This window comes from Homalodisca vitripennis, chromosome 5 (genome assembly GCF_021130785.1).
Source record: "Homalodisca vitripennis isolate AUS2020 chromosome 5, UT_GWSS_2.1, whole genome shotgun sequence".
NCBI lineage: Eukaryota > Metazoa > Arthropoda > Insecta > Hemiptera > Cicadellidae > Homalodisca > Homalodisca vitripennis.
This window is the reverse complement of record NC_060211.1, coordinates 52,529,682-52,550,555: the sequence shown is the minus strand read 5'-3', so window position 1 is coordinate 52,550,555 and position 20,874 is coordinate 52,529,682. Positions and strand designations below refer to the sequence as shown.

The 20,874-nt window shown below is 32.7% G+C and overlaps 1 protein-coding gene across 1 annotated transcript in view; it reads right to left on the bottom strand.

Moving 5' to 3' along the window:
* Nucleotides 1-9,435: 9,435 nt before the first annotated feature.
* The window catches only part of LOC124362190 (dynein regulatory complex protein 1), a 46,052-nt gene continuing 34,613 nt past the window's right edge, over nt 9,436-20,874 (bottom strand). Inside the window, exons 13-17 of the mRNA XM_046816476.1 lie at nt 13,700-13,792; nt 11,884-12,055; nt 11,227-11,411; nt 9,719-9,810; nt 9,436-9,583 (exon numbers count right to left, since the gene is read on the bottom strand). Of these exons, the coding sequence (XP_046672432.1) occupies nt 9,464-9,583; nt 9,719-9,810; nt 11,227-11,411; nt 11,884-12,055; nt 13,700-13,792 (662 nt within the window). The 3' untranslated portion in view covers nt 9,436-9,463. The remainder of the gene's footprint in view (nt 9,584-9,718; nt 9,811-11,226; nt 11,412-11,883; nt 12,056-13,699; nt 13,793-20,874) is intronic.

The following is a 20,874-nucleotide window of genomic DNA, read 5'->3' as shown; positions in this document are numbered from 1 at the left end:
ACTAAATAACAACCCTAATAATATTTACACTGAAAATTCACGTTTTTCGCTTGAACACAACTCAAATCATACATTACTTTTGTAAAGAAATACAGTAAAATACTGTATAAGTTACTATTTTATTTTGTATTTACTCAAATGCTTGGTTATCGGCACATAAACAACAAGAAAGGCCGTTACGCAACACGGTACTCGTCCGCTACGTCGCGTGACTGGAAGACAGAATCATCGTACAGGTACTTATCACAGCCCACTATTTTTATAACTTGTAAATTCCAAAATAAGTTAAATAAAGTCAGTTGTTTTTAATACTGTAATTTATTTTGTCCCCGATAAGGAAAACTAGTCCAAAAATAGTGGCTTCTTGATAAGTACCCAAACAACATAAGTTTCACAGATAAAATAGTAGAGAAACAACATAAAACTCGTATTTATTGATATTTTGGAACCTATTGAATACAGCCGTCTGTTTATTTGGCCAAAATAATCTTGTACTATATAAAATATTATCGAAATACGAAACGTCAAAATTTGCGACGCTGGCACTTTATGCACTTTTCGTACCGTCAAAATTAGCGACGCTGTGGCACTCAAAGGGTTAATAGCATTGAATAGAGTTTTTACTATATTTACTTGACAATGTGTTCTATGTTAAACGTTTTATACATATGCATGTTTTCAGTATTTAGTTTCAATAAAAGTTAATAAATTTGTTTTATTATCAAAATAATTTTTGTTGAATACTTTATTAGTCTAATTATGTGCAAAAATTCTATTGTCCATACTTTAAATCTTTGATGTTCTGTAAATAAAACTTCTTTGATATCTTAGTTAAGTGTATATGTATATTTTAATACACAACAAATCTATGGAACTATTTTATTACCACACCACCTAACCAAACTGACTACTCGCAAACATGTTTAACTAGGAATACGAAAAACTTATTTTATTCTATTTTAGATGAACTGTGTACATGTTATAACTTAGGTTATTGAGTAACTTTGTATTTAAAGGGATATATTGAGTGATGTATGTGTTCTGATGTTTTGATTATGCTGGAACACGTTTTGTATTGTATTCCACATACAAGGCATATAGAAAGTCTTAAAGAAGATCCTTAATGATATCGACCACTGTTTAGATCTGAGAAGAGGCTCTAAAATTTGAACTTTACAGATATATGAAATATTGTAGAGGGGTTGTAAATGAAAAGTTTGTACAACTTAAGGCCGCAGGAAGGAGTGTTGACTTGTGTTTTACAGTCACGTCTAGGAGCCTCACAATGTGTACAATAACAAAAGAAAGATAGCCACTGAATATGTCAAGGTTGTTGTCAAATAGTGTGTTTAGTTGTTTGTAGAGATCCTCAAGTTTCACAAAACCCTTTACATAATTTTTGATTAGTTTACTTCACTTAATTATTCCGTCTAAAATCTAATTAATTATATTTATCAGGGTAGATACACAGGAGAATACTTTCTCAAATAACCTTAAAAATTGTGTATTAATTAGCAGTTAATTTATTTCACATTAAATTGGAAAAACCTTATGTCTTACTGTATCATCCTACATCCACAGATCCTTTCTTGAGAAATTATATAATTTAATTTACCTACATTTTGACATCACTAATAAAATTCTAAAATATTTTCGCAAATAATTTCTCCCATCAATATTAAGTAAATAAATGTTAAATTGCCTATGTAGCAAATGCTACATTATTGTTAATTAAGGGGGGTAAAAACCAGATTCCAACGAAGGATGCATACTGTAAATTGGAAGGTTAAAGTTCTACTTTATAAAATTTCAATTAAGCACAAAATATGAAATGAATTATATATGTTCCAATCTAAGGTTTCTAAGTGTGGAAAAAGAGGCCTAACCTTCCAATTGGGAAAAAAATAAGCCACCTACTTCAGAAAATCTCTTTTTGAAACAGGATGTTCAGTTATTGACAGCAGTGGCGTAGCGAAGGGAGGGGGTCCAGGGTGTCCGGACCCCCCCCCCCCCCCCCGAAATTTTAAAACATATTGAAAAATAAAGCATGGAGCAGGAGAAAAAGGGAGAGTTATCATTACTCTTGTCTACAAACATTAAATTGATTGATTTAATTGATTAAAGTGACCGTTGTTTTACATATAATTGTCCTTTCGTTTAAATCATAAAGTATCAAACGATACTTTTGGGCTCGGCCTTTCGGATAGTGTAGTGTAATCACTGTATTTTTATAGGGCGCGGTCACGTGACGTCGCAAAGTAACCTGAACCGTAACACGGCGAACAGTTTAAATTAGCGACCACTTCGTTCAAATTCGTCTTGGGGACGTATAATAACTGCTTAGAATTAAGTTTCGACGTTGATTTTAGGTGTGATTAAACTGTAAAAGTGTATGAAATAAGTATCGAAAAAAATATGAAAAATCACTTTCAAGCCGTGCTACTTTTGATGAAGGTCGAAATGAAAGGAAATCAAAATGTTACGAATATAAAAATTTATTTTTCTCAGATCATATTCTTTTAGCACATATAACAACCTTCATACATGTATATAAATCAGTGTCAGGTAAACTATATACAGATGCTTAAAGGAGGGACTTTCATCATGTTTATTTAATTATCTGCTGATGATACAACTATTACTTATATGTCTGACAGTCGAATTTAAGTCTATCAAGCTAAAAAAATTATAATCCAAAAAAATTTATCATTTCCTTAATCCTATCAAAATTCTCTCATTTTGATCTCTATCAAAATTATCGTGACTTCCAATTAGTTTCTTTCTTCACAAATATTCCTATCTAAGAAAAACCAAGCTGTATGCTTATACACAGTGCAAACCGGCTCTCGGCTTTCAATTCTATATTGGGTTGAAATTCTTTTTATTTTCCTTTTCCTGTATTTTTTTTTTATTCCTGATAAACTATAATAATAGATAAAATTAAAACTCTAGTAGTATCAGAACCGGATTCTCCTGAACACATGAATTGGCATGTGGATGTCTGCCATTTAATAATACTACCCTCAATTGATTACCTCACACGCCTAAATTATCTGTCATCCAATCAGCTGAATGGACTACAGACAGCACTGTGAGAGCCTGCCAATCTTGCTACAAGTACCTGTCTGTTAAGTCATTGATAGTCTTGGCAGATTGGATACGATTATGACATGAAACAAAAATGTCTACTGACTTGATGTGTGCTGTAACTGATTACATGAGCAACAGTTTAGTTTGATAACCCAGTAAACATTTCATTTGACTGTATAAATACTCAGCAATCATACAAATTTTCAGTAACTGGACAATATACATTTCTGACATTATTGTGAAAAATGTCAAGTTAACTGTCAAGAATAAATTGTATTTTTAAATTACAATTAAAAAAATTAGTTAGTGGTGGTTATATAAATTAATTAAATAGTAAAATGGTACTATATACTAAAGTTGTATCCTAAAAGAACGTTCAGTTTGGACTCTCATGTCCTTGTTTTCTTCTGAAAATCAATTTAAATTTATAACACCTTGACACCTAAAATGAAGTCCGGTATTCATAAAAAAATCTCCATTAATACTCTAGTATATTTCTTACCAAATGATTGTTATGCTCCATGAGACAAGCATTATGGATAACTGATTAATTTATAAGTGACTATTAATTTAGTTCAATCTTTACAATTTTTTTTTAATTAGGAAAATTATCAACAAAACTTTATAAAGAAAAAGACTAAACCAAATGTTGTGACGTTTCTTTATTTCTATTCAAATAGTAGAAATACTATAAAAATACCTAATCTTATCACGGATCGAACTAAAGCAGTGTATTTGAGGTGTGATAGAAATGGTATTGTCATCACAGTATATATTGGTAGAATATTTTTGTAGCACTATTTAACCCTTTGAACCCCAGACCAAAATATTGATGGTGGAAAAAAACGTACCAAAATCATTTGACCTAAGAACTACCGAGAATCCCCGGAGCAAAAACAGCTGTTTTGCATACTGTTTGTAAAAAATTAATACTTTTGCTATTTTTTATGCTATTGTCTTGTATTACACACCAAAAAATGTCCAGAATGAAATTGTATACACAGAAAAAGATTAGTCTGAAGTATAAAAAAATGTTTAACAGCATTAAAATAATTTTAAAAATATATGTATATAGATTTTTAGGCAAAAAAAATTGATTTTAAGATTTTTTAAATTAAAAAATAAGAAATATTTTTACTATGGGCACCCACATTTTATTTTTCTAAATTTAGTTTTGTGTATGTACAAAAAAAATTATATTGATATCTCTAAAAATAAACTTTTTTTGAATTTTTATATAAAAGTATGTGACTTGTAAAAACCTCTAGGCGTACAACACAAAAATCACTGATATTACCTAAATAAATAAATTAGTAAATAAATAAATAAAAAAAAATTAGTATTTTAATAAAATACATATAAATATGTATTAATACTCATAAAATAAGTATTTTACGATTTCAAATAAATATGTATTAAACGCATATACCATGGCGACGATATTACGTCGCCCGGGGATTCTCGCAACTTCATTGGCGACGATACATCGTCGCCGCGGGGATCTTCGCATATCTTCTCGGCGACGATATTTCGTCGCCTGGGGTTCAAAGGGTTAAGCCTTATCAAAGTTCCCTTAGTTTAAGTGTTATTCGAATTTTTTGGACATCTAACATTTCCGTAAAGACTTACTCAGCTAGCCTAAAATGAGACATGCTGCCTTAGATGTGATATTGTGCATATTGTTTTTAATTAGTGTAATTTTATTTTTTGTGTGTATTTTATCAGCTGTGAAAAAACTTTTAATGTTTAAATAAAAATTTAAAATAAAATGTTGAGTTTTAGAGTCCTTGACAATGGAGTTGATTTAAGAGTAATTTTAAGTATAACAGCTTCAGGATACTTCAACATGAAAATATGTTATATAAGGGTGTTAACCCCTTGACTGCTTCACTACAATATAATACATATTGGCGTCTAGTAGTGTTTATTTGAACTACTACAAATCCTAAGTAGTGTTGTTTAATTTGCTACTACACTGCGATGGTCAACTAAGAAACTATAACGTAAGCGAAAGGTGAAGTTTTACCTGGACGTGAGAAACAAAGCTTCATTTGTGTCTAGTATTTTTAACTGTGTTTTTTAAGTTGCTACGGCAGGTTCATTTAATTTTTTATTTTGACTGTGGGTCAGTTGGTATATCAGGAATTATTTATAATAATGATAAGGACAGTTGATCAATTTTAGATTTGTCCAGATGTGTTGTTGTGAGTCAAGCATTTAGTAGTGTATTATCCTGATAATGATGTCGGTTGGGATGTGGACTCAATTTATCAATCACAACCCGACATGAGAAATCACGAGATTCTGACGGCGGTTTAATAAATGAAGATATCACTAAAGTTGATCATGGTGGGTAGAAACACGCTACATTTACACTGACTATGGAACAGCTCTGTGCGTGGACATCAGCTCTGAACATCACTGTTCAAAACTCAGCACTTGAAGGGTTAATAAATACTATCAGAGTAGCGTTATAACTTGTGAAAAGTTAAACTTATGAAAATTAAACTCTGCTCACCAACATTTAGGGCCAGAAAACCAACTTTCCATAACTCTTCAGTTGCTGTGATGGTCCACAAAATGTTAAAATTGGATGATAACTATGTCATCTATCTTTAATATGAAATTAATCAACATACTGACTCATAAATTGTATTAAAGATGTAATGCCAAAAAAGTAAGGTATCACAAGTAATGATTTTAAATTAGCATTTATACATTTTTATTGGCAGTACAGGGTTCTGTGATAAAAAATAATTTTAATTGAAACCTCACTTTGAGCTTTTTTATAGCACTTATGTAATATTTTATGTGAAATACTTGGTATTCAAGTTCAAAAACTTTAAGGCACAATGACATGTGATTAAAAAGCTGTTTTTGAGATTCTTGCATGATAGGAGACATACATAATTGAGCATTTTCTGGAGCATAACTATACAATCACCTGAGCAAAACCACTTCTGAAATGCTTACTTCGGTTCAGTAGGCTTACAAAGTCAACTCTCTGTCAAAAATTCTGTTTTTTCCCGTGGTTGAGTGTCTTCAAGAACAGACAGGAGGCTTTTGAAGACATTCAAGGATTTGGACATCCATTAACGAGTGCTCTGGGCAAAAATTTGGATAAAGTAAAAAACGTCCTGGACTAAAACATTATTTTAGTACAAAATTAGTCTTCAAAGACCTGAAATATGTCCAAGACCTAAATATGTGAGTAGAAAACCCGGTTACTCCTCTAATTTTTGGGATTGTATCTAAAACATCATAGTGCACTCAATAATTGTGCATCTAATGTGAAAATGAAAACACCTCTTCAACTAGATTACACTACACTATATTTTGTAGTCTATGTATCTCCAGTATCAAAACGATGCAAAGAGTTCGTTTTGAGCTTCTTCATCACTTATTTTGGATCTCTTCAGATGAACATGACTCCAGATTTCAAGAAACAAGTCTGTGACAGCGTCAGATTTCAGGTGCTGCACTAAGAGGAAGGTAATTTGGAACTAAACTCAACATTCACATTGAATCAACCCTTCCCCCCATAGCTATGTTATGTGTGCAAGACTATGGCTCACAAAATTATTCCTGAAAATTTGAAGAATGGGAAGGATTGTGTGAAATTTATACCAAAAGTGTTGAGAGATAAAAACAATGAGTTGACATTTCACGTGAGCAGGTGAAAAGTGAATTCGACTTTTTCGACAATGTACTCGTAGTAACAGGTGAAATCATGAGTTTTCCAGTACAGTCCCAAATCCAAGTGGCAAAGTTCGTAGTGAAATCATAGATTTTATTAATATAAATGACTCATAGAACCACCACAGAAAACAGTGTTCTGGCAACTCCCTCAGTTACTTTCAGAAACAATCGCACTCTGATAAGTTCATAGGAATCAGGTATTGAAGGAGCCAGCCAGTGTGAACCATGGCTAGCGCATGCACATAAGCAACTATTCCCCTTCCACTCTATGCTGGAGCACGAAGTACAGTCAGTGCCAAACAAACATAGTGCTCTGATTGTTGTGAACTGTTTCACCACGTATTGAGTTGTTCTATTTCTTTTCGTGCTTGTTTGTTCAGAGTTTTACTCATAGTTTTATTCACACACTTTGACAAAATCACTAGCATGGCTACCCCTCCAGGTTTGGTTTAAAAATTGGGTGACAAAGTGTATAACAGCCTGAAAAGAATGAATTTTGGTTATGAGAACCATGAGATAATATTTTAGAGGCTCGATTAAGAAGGACCACTTCACACTAGGCAGTGAAGACGCTGAACACACTGATTTTAACAAGAGTTCACTAGGTTACACATAATGAGTTTATGAACAGGGCATATTCAAATAAAGTGCAGAAAATAAACAGTTACCTTTGTTTTCATGAGAGGTACCTAACCGTAGACTGCTGTTGTTGAGGGCCAGGTTGTGATCAGTAAGTGTGGAAATAGGCTGCTGTCTTGTAGGCAGGCGTGAAGACGGAAGATGTCCTTCACGGATTCACTCACGCACAATACGACCGCAAACGAATAGTTCATAACACTGTGGCCAGTCCTGTAGAGCACGGTAGACGCGGGTGTCCGGGAGCAGAGACGTTCTGGTAGAGATTGCCAATCCAGAGCACTGACTTTAATGTTAATGTAAATGTACAACAAATAGAGATAAACTAATATTTAAATGAGATAGTAACACATGGGGGAGAGAGTAAGTATGGTCAGCAGTGGCTAGAGAGTACATAAGTGCCCCAGGCGGGACCGAGAGTATAATGAGCAAGCGTGCCTACGCTTGCAAGGTGGGCAATTGATAAGTCAACCGTTGTGATTGGTTGGTGAGTGTACAGTAAACAGCTGATTCGTGAAACAATGGTTCATTGGTCTGTCACTGTACGTGAATATTTTAATCCAGTAAGGAATGGTATTGTAGGCACTAGGCCGCAGAAAGAGATATAGAATTAATGTAGTATATACAGTTTAGTAAAATAAAGGAAAATATAGAGTATAAATTGCCCCAACAAATATATACATAATTATTGTTCAATAAAAGTAGCCTTTTCATATTAGGCAATAAAAAAAAGTTATTTAATGCAATAATACTTAACAAAGCCAGTCGCGAGAAGTGATTTCCAAAGTTATGCCTCAAAAAGTACGCAAACCAGAATAAAGGTGCAAAACAGGCAAATAGTACGAGGTGAAGTTCCTTCATCATTCGAAACTCCAAACAAAGAAAGAAAGCGCCCAAAACGTGTAACTGTTCTAGATGGGTTTGATATAAGTGTGGTTGGACATACTGTATACAATTTTTATTGGTAGAAAAATGTCTTCCGACTGTAAAAAAATTCAGACAAAAATGCAAACTGATATGAACTTAACAGGGTCCAGAACTAGCATACAGCGGATTCTTACACAAATGGGCTGCAAATAGAGAAAATAAAAACCAATAAAAGATATTGATGGAACCCCATGACGTATCCAATCAAAGATTAGTGTTTAAAAAAAATTACCAAGAATCAAGCAGAAGGCCGTCCAATCATACATAACGGGTGAGTCATACTTTGTCTCTTCTCGTGTGTGAAAAAAAGGTTGGTTTGACAATTCAAACACTGGTGTTACTGCGCCCATCAATAAAGGTACCCATCTTATAATATTACGTGCAGGTTGAGAAATGGGCTTTATTAAGAACTGTTTAACAACATGGCAAACACACAAAAAAACTGTCCATTATCACAATTAACAGAAAAGTTAATACCAAATCTGCCAGAAAAACGTGTACCGGTTGCAGACGCCTCATATTATAATGTTCAACTTAATAAGAGCTCTAACTCTAACATAAATAAATTTGTTTGTTGTCAAAAGATATCCCATTTATAGAATACATGCTTAAAGTCGAATTGCTCAATCTTATTCAACGTCACAGCCCGCATATAAAAATATATAGAAGACTACATATTAAACAAACATGGACATGACATTTAAGACTGCCTCCTTATCATCCAGAGCTTAATGGTGTTGAGCTAATCTGGGTGGATGTTAAAAATGGGGTTGCTGCAAACAATATAACTTTTAATATTGCTGATGTTGAAAATCTAGTTAGGCAAAAATTTGACAACATTTCTGTCGAATATTAGAAGAAAATGTGTGAGAACTATTGATGAGTGAATGAATAAGAGCTTTGTCTTGGATAGATTTGTATACATTAAAATATTTATAATTATTTCTTTTGGAGTTAGACTTTAAAAAAGAACATAACAAACAGTCTTCAGAACAATACTTCAAGTTTAATAAACAATTCAGTTTTAGTTTATCTTTAGTGCTTGTATTAATATAAAAGGTATGTGTGAAATAAAAGTAAAACTGCATCAAAATATCTCTTTACTATCAATTTACAATCTGGAAGTATTATTGAAAGTGAGAAGTAGTCTGGCAGGGGTAGGAGCGGGGGCGGGTGGAGTTTTTAATGAGAGCGGGGGCAGATTTTGTCGTGGCCCCTTTGTTGGCTTCATCTGAAATTAAAAAACCTATTAAAGCCTTATTACTGAATAGATTAATTTGTAATGGAAGTATACAAATTCCATTGTAAGACATTATTTCATATTTTAAGTACACACACTTTGTAAATCATATATTAGAAAACTTACATTATTAGGTAAAGCATACTTCTGGAGTAATCTTCTCAGTTCCGAATTCTGTATTTTGAGTTGTTCAATTTCATTGTTTATTCTGTGTCTTTCTGTGGACAAACATGACAAATAAAATTCAGATATGCTCATACACAGTAGTTAACAACCTATATAGACAAACATCTTTACCACTCCCACATAAATGGACTCACTGTGCTAGCTAGTTTATCCAACCCCCATCCACAGTACATGTAATTGTAACAATGGGCGGATTTAGGCAGTGATCTTTGATGGTGCAATCATAATAAAAAGGCCACAGATACTCTATTTTGAATGCAAACATAAAAAGCAGGTGTTATCTTCAGACCAACTAACTTTTATTTATATTGTTCAGCACTAATTCTTTATATTTCACAGGAACATGCCACACACAAGCACATTGCACAAGACAGTGTACAATTATACACTTGTCTTACTACTGATTGTTTTTGTTATACAGGGTGTTAATTAAGTCCTGATATGCCTGGATGTATTCCAAACGGATTGAGATATCAATATACAATTTTCACCATACTAATTAAATAATTTTTTTGAGATTAAAATAACCCCCCTTTTTTAAAGGGGGTAGAGAGGGGTCACTTTAAATTTTCTAATTTCAACCCTTATCTTGTGACATGTCCTGTGACATTTGAAAGGTTAATTCAAAAGAAACACAGTGACATTAACAAAACATCTCTACGACGATCCTAGCAAAAGTTAAGGGCAAATGATCACTTACATTTTAATGTCACCTAGACAAAGACACCTCTAACCGAAACTACACCAGAAACATTAGATACTAGGTAAAGGGATAGGTTGGTGCCCCTCAAAGGATCCCTAAAAGATGCATTGTGTTGATATGGCCAAGACATCGGCATTGTCCCTACAAATTACGGATGGTGGGACGGGAGAGGTAGAGGGATAAAGACTTTGTGTCCCATTACTATGACCTCGCCTGCATTATTTTTATAGGGATGATCTTGATGAAACTGTGATATCACTTCTGTAGTGTCAGCTTTCAAATGTGCATTCATACATGTTGTAGTGGTGGAATAGTTACCTTTTACTTCTCAGTAAGTTAGTGTATGAATTTTAAATATCATATATGACTGAATGTTTTATTTTTTCTAACATAAATTGGTATTTTTACCCTTTTGAATTGTGTTTCATTTTACATACGTGACAACAAATACTGATTAAAATAAGTGTATTAGTTTAGTTTTAAACTTTTAAGAAAGAGAATAAAAGTTTGCAATAAAATATTATACAATTCCTTGGGAAACAGTTCTGACACAGTACATAATGTTTACATAATTACGTATTGGTGTCTTCAAAAAATGAACTGCAATGATGGTTGAACATTGCTATACTAACTTACGTTCTTTATAATTATTGCAATTATATTTTCAGCTTCAACAATATCCGGCCTATCCTTTTCACCACGTTAGGCTGGGTATAAGATCAATTAAAACAATATTGAATATTACCTTGCAGTATAGTGTGATATTTCTGAAGGCCCATGTAAAGGCAGTCCCATATCTTTTCCCTCTCTGGAGGGAAAGCAGTGCGGAACTGCTCCCAGTACTCCCTGACATCGGAGTCAGTAATCTGTCTGGAGATGGACTTCGTCCCCTCTTCCTTCCCCACCAGTGAGCTCCAGTTATGTCTAGAACTAGGACACCACCTTACATTGGCGATGATGATGATTTGTGACAAAGTGAGATTGAGAACAAAAATTGATATGTGATATGTGTTAATAAACAAATTTTGTTAAAAAAATGCAACTAATCTCCTGATTGATAACTACTTCTTGTACACCACCCACGGCTCTAGACCTAATGTGCTTTCCACTCTTCGATTTGCAACACTCAGATTTCCCATCTCCCAGGTAACAAACAAGGCATTAATGCAAGAAAAAACACTTAGCTACAGAGTTTAGCTAGTTTTTTTTTCCAAAAAGTGTGTACAAGTATTATACATTTTCGATACGATCAAGGTAAGTTCAATCCATAATTTCTATCAATTACTAAAGGGGAAGTGCAACTTTGGCTCAGCATTGGAACTAATAGTTTTAGTATTATTCTATAACCTAAAGTGTTATTGTACAATTAGAATATGTATCACCAATAAGTATGTCAGCTTACCTATGCTTCATGGCTTGGAATTTGACCACAAATTCTCGCAAAGCTTTAAGCACATACACAGGATTTATAGAAAACACATGCCTAGGGTCATGGGGCTCCTTAGAAGTGAGCTCCTGATCAGGCGCTACTGGAGCATCTGGAGCTAAGGATTCCACCTGAGATATATCAGACTCTGAAAACGGGCAGTTCATTAGAAATAAACAATTTACAAACAAACCAAAATTACTGTTTGTAACTGAAGAAGAATCAAATTTATTAAGATCCAAATATTGGCAAAAATGGCAAATGTAGTGAAAAATATTTTTTTTTATTTCAGAAATTAATCACTAAAGATTGTAATTTTACCTGTGACATTTCATTACTCACAAGTCCTAAAAATATAATTTACAATATCTAAAATAATTTGCTAACTTAATGTTAACATAACCACAAGTTACTGCTTGTTGAATTTCACTCAATCAAATGCTCATTTCATCTCATTTATTTACCTAAAACATAAAAACCGTTAAAATTATTCAATATACACTATTTCTCCTCATAAAATCTATAAAATCTGTTCTAAAACAAATTTAATAATGGTTTTCTAGTTTATGTGTTAGATTAGATATCCATATGAAAAAGGAATCATATCTCAAAATGTAGTGTTGTATTTTTGTTGCGGTAATGGCAAATGTTTGGAAAAAGTCCTATTACCTTCACAAACATTTGATGTTAAAACAACACTTTAAACAAAGGAATTTTACTTTTCAGGAATAATCATGATTAGCTATTCTAAATCCATTACTTTTACCCATTTTAGATATCTATAAATACTATATAATTCAACTCTTTAACAAACCATAGTAACTCTGTTCATTAACACATCGACTATGGTACACACATATGTGTATCAGGCTCAATTCACCTAGTCAAGGTCACTGAATGTGTTAATAGTTTAACCCTAACACTGGTGAAAATCTTAATTTATGAATTTACTAGTACAACAAACACAGACCAATTTCTTTTAAGTAATTTACCTCGAGAACTGTTAGTAGACCATACGACCTTGGCTTACACATAATGTCATTGGCTGCATTTTTGTTGTTGTACAACCTCTATTGTATAAAATACTGGCTTTATTAAACACATGTTATACAGCTCTTGTACTGTCAGCTGTTTTCCACCGCTTATTCAGTTATTTCACTTGTTGCTGTATCTATGCTTCATGGAAAATACTGTTTTACTGCCTTGTTTAATCTTATTCGCCTCTAAAATGACTTATATCCTCATGGTTCAAATTAGGTAAGCTTCCATAAGTTACATAATTTTCATAGACTCACTGGCAAGGAAGGAAAAAGAAAGCCTCAACAAGTAATTCATAATTAAAACTTGGTATGTGAATAGTGTTATATTTTTAAATATCACTTTTTTGTTATTCAAAATAAGTATGTATATTAGCAGATTTTGTTGTTTATTATAAAACACAGAACATATTTGCATTTTATCCTTTCTCGTCTGTGTTGGAAGCTAGAAGCTGTAAAAGTACAAATATTGTTTCTTCAATCTTGAAAACCTTTCAGTTGCTAAGGAAAAGTTTTGGATACAAACATTTACCCAGTTGTATTACTGCCCTTTATTCTGTTTTATGAAAAACATATATATATATATATATATATATATATATATATATATATATATAATAAATGTATGTTTATGTACAAATTCTTATTTTTATATGTACACATAAAATCTTTATACATAGTTCAAAACTCACCTATCATTCTAACGGTATTACACTACCAGTTCTAAAGTTAAAGCTTTTGCACCTTTATATTACCTGAGACATGCTCGGATGACTGTGGCGTGGTTTCAGGCCGACGAGACACCACCAATGTGTACATGGACGGTGCAACACTCTTAGCAGTGTGAACTGCAAACAACATCGGTACAACTTGGTACAGTCACAACTGGTTCATTGAATTAAAATAGAGACCAAACATTATGAAAAATTAAATTACAATTAGATAACTAAAATGCTAAGTAAAACACAAGCTTAGAGAGCAATTGAAAAGAGGAAGTGGTTACATAATAGTAATGAATAATGAACCAGATGGTGATTAAGTTCATAACCAGATTTGAACCAAGCGTCACTAGTGGTATTTTCTAAGAATTCAGTATACCACAACTAATAAAGCTGGCAGCAAAAAAATTAGTATTACTGTAATTTACAACATTTCAATAATCTAGAGATTTGGGCAGGTGATATTTTAATAAGTCTATTCAGAGATATGTTCTATAATAACCACAAATAAGAATTTGAGGAGGCTAAAAATGTGAGTGAACAGTGATGAACATTACTATTTAGCAGCAGATTGTCTATTGTCTACAGACAACATCCGGAGAGACATGTTCATCCTTGACAGGTACTTATTATGGCCCCGGCATTAACTACTGCTCTATCCAGAATAAGGTTGTCTGTATCATTATGTGAAATGGTATATTTTAAAGATATAAAAACACATCTAAACCCTCTTTTTGTTAAAAAAAACTCAACATTTTCTGTAATCCATTATTTAAATACTGAAAAAGTATACACTTCATAAAAATATATTCCAAAAATATTTCTAGAAAAACTAAATCTTTGATTTTTTACAATGTTAATAATTATTGAGTGATTCAACCATATAATAATCTTATACTTGCCTTTTTGTTTTGTACAAGAAGTTTTAAAGGACTTTCTACAGAAGGCAGAACTGTTGGATAAAATTCTTTCTATGCGATACAAATTTGATATCATTAACATATTTAAAATTTGTTTTATATTTTCACAACATATTGTTTCCACAATATTGGAAAAAGATTACAAAGTTTTTCTTACAGATCAAACTAACGTACACCATAGTATTAGGTTTATTACAAACATATACTGTATTTAATCCTATATGAAGGATAAAACAAATAATGTTATATGTCAATCAAAATAAAATATGATAAGTTCAAACACAATTTTATATTTGTTAACACACATGACCTGCCAACATCAAAGACAACAGCTGACATAATGACACACTCATGTACGTGAATTATCATCTGATTCTAACTCAGTTTGACTATAGACTGCAAAAGTCTAATTGTATTTTCTCTTTTTATTCCAACAAAAGTATAATTGGCTAAGCGTTAGCAAAGCTTATCACTCAAGGGGCTGGAAAAATTTCATTTCCGTCTGTCTTTCTGTCTGTCCGTAAGATATCTAGACAGCAACTGACCTATAGACTTTAAATTGTGCATGAGCCTTCATATATGAGAAACACTGAGTTAGGTTATGGTGCACGTCACTCCATGGGATTTGGCTGAGCATCAGCCAATATTTTTACACTGGTCTTATAGGTAACCATGATGGCAACGAGAAAAATGCTGAATAAGTAAATTTGTAAACAAACTCACTACGAATAAGTAATTTTAACATGTGACATATTAACACATGCAGCCTGACTATCCCAACACATTCATCTTTTAATGATAACTTAATGTATAGTCTTTTATTATTTAAACACTGCTATGAAACCCAACTTAATTACCAAAAATGTGAATGTATCATGTGGAAAGATATCTTGAGAATGAATTCATCTGTTAACTTGAAATTATGCATGAAATTTCATTATATATACACAAGAATGAGTTCTGTGATGGTGCATATCCAACCATGGAATTTGGCTGAGCATCGTTGAAGCCTATCACTCATTAGAGTGACACAATCTTCATTTTGTTTGCTGGAGAAGTGAAAAATTTCTTTTCCGTATGATTGCCTGTGTCAATAATGAGCTATGACTTGGAATATTACACTGAATCTCAGCAAAGCTTGATACATTACATATATGGTGTGGCGTATTCCCACTTTGTAATAATAAAAATCTTGATTCAACAAAACATGTCACAAGAATGCTGCTAAGCAATACTGTAAATAATTTTCCTACTAAGCTCTAATCTATGAACATGGGAGTTAATACTTCTAATTAATTTAAAGTTGATTACTGGTATTCTGAATCAGATTATAAAACACAATTTAGAGTTGATTGAGTTTATATAGGCTGTAAGGTGGTGTCGCCAACAAGTATCCATTTGCTCTCTTCCAAACACTTCAACGTTTAAAAGTTGTCTAATTTATAAATATAGAATCATGAGGAATTTGGCACCCATGTATGGGATCATTTTATAATATTTCTAACTGATGTGAAGTAATGCTAATATTGTGCCTAGTTCTGATGTTATAAGAATGTCTTGTTTAACACTAATGCTTGACTCACATTTTATACAAAAGTCGCACATTAGAATAAGAATAAGAATTTTATTCTGCCAGAAAATATTCCACACAAATACATTGGCACGTCAATACAATGTTACAACTTTTGTAATACAATGAGCATTCTAAAAGTCTTGTTTCGTCCACATTGTTGAGATGTACTCTTCCACTGAATAGAATGATCTTCTACATAGAAAATAATTTAGTTTTGCTTTAAATTCAAATGTTACAACTTTTGTAATACAATAAACATTCTAAAAGTCTTGTTTCGTCCACACTGTTGAGATGTACTCTTCCACTGAATAGAATGATCTTCTACATAGAAAATATTTTAGTTTATCTTTAAATTCCATATCACTTAACATCATTATATCTAATTGTAACTTATTGTGTAGTCGAATAGCCATCATCATTGGGCTTTTGTCGGTTTTAGCTAGTCTAGTTTGAGGTAAGTTGATATTGTTACAACTTCTTGTTTCATAATAAATTGTGAACATTTTTCCTTAGGTTTACTTTATCTAAATTAGCTTGGAGGTAATTTAGGCATTGTTGTATATATAAAGAAAATAATGTCAAAATTTTAAAACGTTTAAAAAGTTCTCTGCAACTATGATATTTATTGACTCCTGACAATATTCCGACAACTTTTTTTTGTATTATGAATACTTCATTTGCGTAAGGAGAAGAGCCCCAAACAATCAAACCATAATTTAAGTGACAGAAAAAGTCCGAAATAAGATTGTATAAGAGCTTTCTCCTCAAGTTCACCACATAAACGTTTAATTGCAAACACAGTTTTACTTAGTTTACTTTTAACCCCTACAATTTGCTGATACCAATTTAAATTAGGATCAAAAGTCAAACCTAAAAATTTCGGAAATAATATATCTTCTTGTGTCCCAATAGGATCTTCTCTGAGGCTAAATATTACAGTAGTTGTCTTATCACTATTTAGAATCAAGTTGTTGGCAGTGAGCCAGTTCTCTACAAGATTAATATTCAATTTGAGTCTTCTAAGAGTTTGTTATAATCTTTATTTGTAGTTACTATAGTGGTATCATCAGTATATAAAACAATATTCGCAGGTACATTTACACTCAAATCATTCACTGCAATTAAAAACAGCAAAGGCCCCAGAACAGAGCCCTGTGGGACTCTACAGGTTATTGGTTTACACAGAGATATATCTTTTTCTACTACTGCATATTGAGATCTATTTTTTAAGTAAGAGCTAAGTACATCTAAAGCTATCCCCTTAATATTATAATGTTCTAATTTTTTAATCAAAATGTTATGATACACTCGATCAAAAGCTTTGCTAAGGTCACAGAAAGTTATAGCAGCAAAGTCTTTCTTTTCATAACAGTCTAGAACCATATCAACTAAAGAAATAACAGCTTGAGCTGTTGATAACCCTTTTCGGAATCCAAATTGTTCTCTACAAAGCAGATGTTCCATTTCTAAAAATTGTAATAACACTGTTTACATATGACTACTTCCATGACCTTAGACAAAACCGGCACAATAGCAACGGGTCTGTAATTTCCTATTTCATTCCTTTTACCTTTTTTAAAAATAGGATGAACTTTGGTGATTTTTAAAACATCAGGAAATATTGCTAAATTTAAACAATTATTAATTAAAACAGTCAATGGTGTTACAAAATAAGTTATTGTTTGTTTAACTAAACAATTCGTCAAACCAAAATGATTCATGCTATTTTTAGGAGCTAATTGTTTTATTATATCTAAAATATCACTCTCTGTTATCTCTCTAAAAATAAAACAGCTTGTATCATGAGGCACAATTTTCTGACTTAAATAATACTTAAAACTATAATTATTATGATTCACATTTACACATTCTTTGGCAACATTTATAAAAAATTCATTAAAATCATCAGGCTTAAAATAATTATTTACACTTTCCTTTGTAGTACACTTTTTATTTCTATTTACAATACTCCACAATGCCCTTGTTTTATTTTTGGCATTATTTATTAAACTAGTATTTGCATGCTTTTTTGCCTCTTTAATTTTACTCCTGTACATGTTTTTCAAGTTATTATATTCATTTTTGTACCATGCAATATTCGTTTTTTTTTTTTTTAACGGTAAGAATATCTAATCTATCTTTGATTCTTTGAAGTTTAGAATTGTACCAATGACACTTCCTATGTTTTTTTTTTTTTTATTTTTTGTTGTTTTATTTTTTACAATACTTACAAAGCATATATCAAAGTAATATTTTAGAATATGTGCAAATATACTAAAGCCAACAATAACATCGTCTGTCATAAATACTTCCTTCCAATTTTCTTTCAATAAATAATATTTAAATTCTCTAATGCCTGCTTCAGTTATTTTAGTTATAGTTTTAGAACTCTTATTACAAAAATTACTTTCAAGATCAACCTCAAAAGAATAATATGTAAAAACTTGTGCAAGGTGATCACTGACATGCTTATTAACTACAATCATTGTATAATTATTATCAAGAGAAGTAAAAATATTATCCAGGTACCTGAGACCTCTAGTAGGCTCAAAAACTGTTCCTTTTATTCCATACATACAACAGAGATTTACTGCATTTTTATCATTCATGCCCAGAAAATTCATGTTAAAATCACCACATATAACACATTGCTTATTTAAACGATTTATGTAACTTAATACTTTCTCCATGATGTCAAAGAAAATTTCAATATTACCATTACAACTACGATATACAGTTACTAATACAAGCTCAACTTCCAAAATTTCAACACATGCAATTTCACAATCTAGCTCCATAGAGAGCCCATTGATGTCATCCATTATTTTAAGACGAGTTGGATCATACCTAGAAAAAATTACTGTACCTCCGTGGATCTTATAAGTTCGGCAATAACTGGTTACATATTTTAAGTCATTGATTGAGTATGTACATATCTCATTATATTCCATCAAGTGTTCAGTAAGACATAAAAAAATCTAAATTTAATTCAATTGAAATATTTTCCAAAATACTTATTTTATTAGAGAGGCATTGGCAATTTTGATGGTAAATTGTGAAATTTGACTTTTCAGAACCATTTTTCAGCTTTACATAATCTTTCTTGTTCTTAATATAATTAGTTTGACCAATGATCTTATTTACATTTCCTGACAAGATTCTACGAGGGGGTACCCAAAAAAAACCGGAATTATTTTATAAAAATTATATATTATCAAATTTTTTACAATACGACCTTATCTCCTTCAAAATAATCTCCATTACAACTAATACACTTGTCCCAACGGTATTTCCATTGATCAAAACATTTTTTGTAGTCATCTTTAGAAATGGCTGCAAGCTCGAGCTTCGTTTTTTTCTTAACCTCTTCAACGCTGTCAAATCGTTGACCTTTCAAGCCTCTTTTCAGGTGTGGAAATAAAAAAAAGTCGCATGGAGCGAGGTCAGGCGAGTAAGGTGCGTGGGGCAGCGGAACCATGCCGTTTTTGGCTAAAAACTGCCTAACTGAGATGGCTGTGTGTGCCGGTGCGTTGTCGTGGTGGAAGAACCAGTCTCCAGTCTGCCACAAATCGGGTCTTTTCTGGCGAACACTGTTGCGCAATCTTCTTAAAATCTCCAAATAAAATGTTTGGTTGACAGTCTGACCTGGAGGAACAAACTCAGAATGAACAATGCCTTTAGCATCAAAAAAGCAAATCAACATGGTTTTGATGTTTGATTTGACTTGCCGACATTTTTTTGGACGAGGTGAAGATGGCGACTTCCATTGGCTTGACTGTTGCTTCGTTTCTGGGTCATAACCATAGCACCATGACTCATCACCAGTAATTACCTTTTCCAGAAAATCGGGATCATTTTCGAGATGTTCTTTCAGAAGGCGGCAAGTTTCAACTCGATGTGCCTTTTGATGGTCAGTCAGAAGTCGAGGAACAAATTTGGCAGCAACCCTTTTCAGTCCTAAATCTCCTGTTAAAATTCGCTGAACCGAGCTCCAAGTTAACCCACTACTCTCTGATAGTTCCTCAATTGTCTGTCGACGGTCGGTGAGCACAAGTTCACGAATTTTCTCAACATTTTCGTCCGTTCGAGAGGTTGATGGACGTGCAGAACGAGGTTTGTCTTCAATCGACATGTCGCCATTTTTAAATCGAGCGAACCACTCGTAGACCTGAGTTTTCCCCATAGCATCATCTCTGTAAGCTGTATTCAACATTAAAATAGTTTCTGCAGCATTTTTACCAAGTAAAAAACAAAATTTCACAGCTGCACGTTGTTCACTTAAACTTGCCATGACAAAAAACGAAACAAGAACAAAACAGGGTTAGCGAAAACAGTCACTACGAACGAACAGAATGCACTAGGACAACGGAACTGGTGTCACTGAGCTCGCAATGGGTTGCGCGACACATGCCTAGCGGCAGGAATGTGTACTACACGCTGCCGGCTGCCAGCAATACAATTCCGGTTACTTTTGGGTACCCCCTCGTAAAACTATCATTACTTAAAGTAGGTGTACTAGTGCTCATGAAATCAGTTGATGTTATATATTGACAGTTGTTTCCAGAAGGCTGTAGTTTTCCAACAGATATTCGGTTCCTGGAGCAGGCCGCTGGTCTTCCTTCGGTCCCTGAGAGCGTCTTATACCCATCTGTGAAGATGCTACTGTCTCAGCTATCATATTAGACAACCATCTCTTACCCTTGTGGTTAAGGTATTGT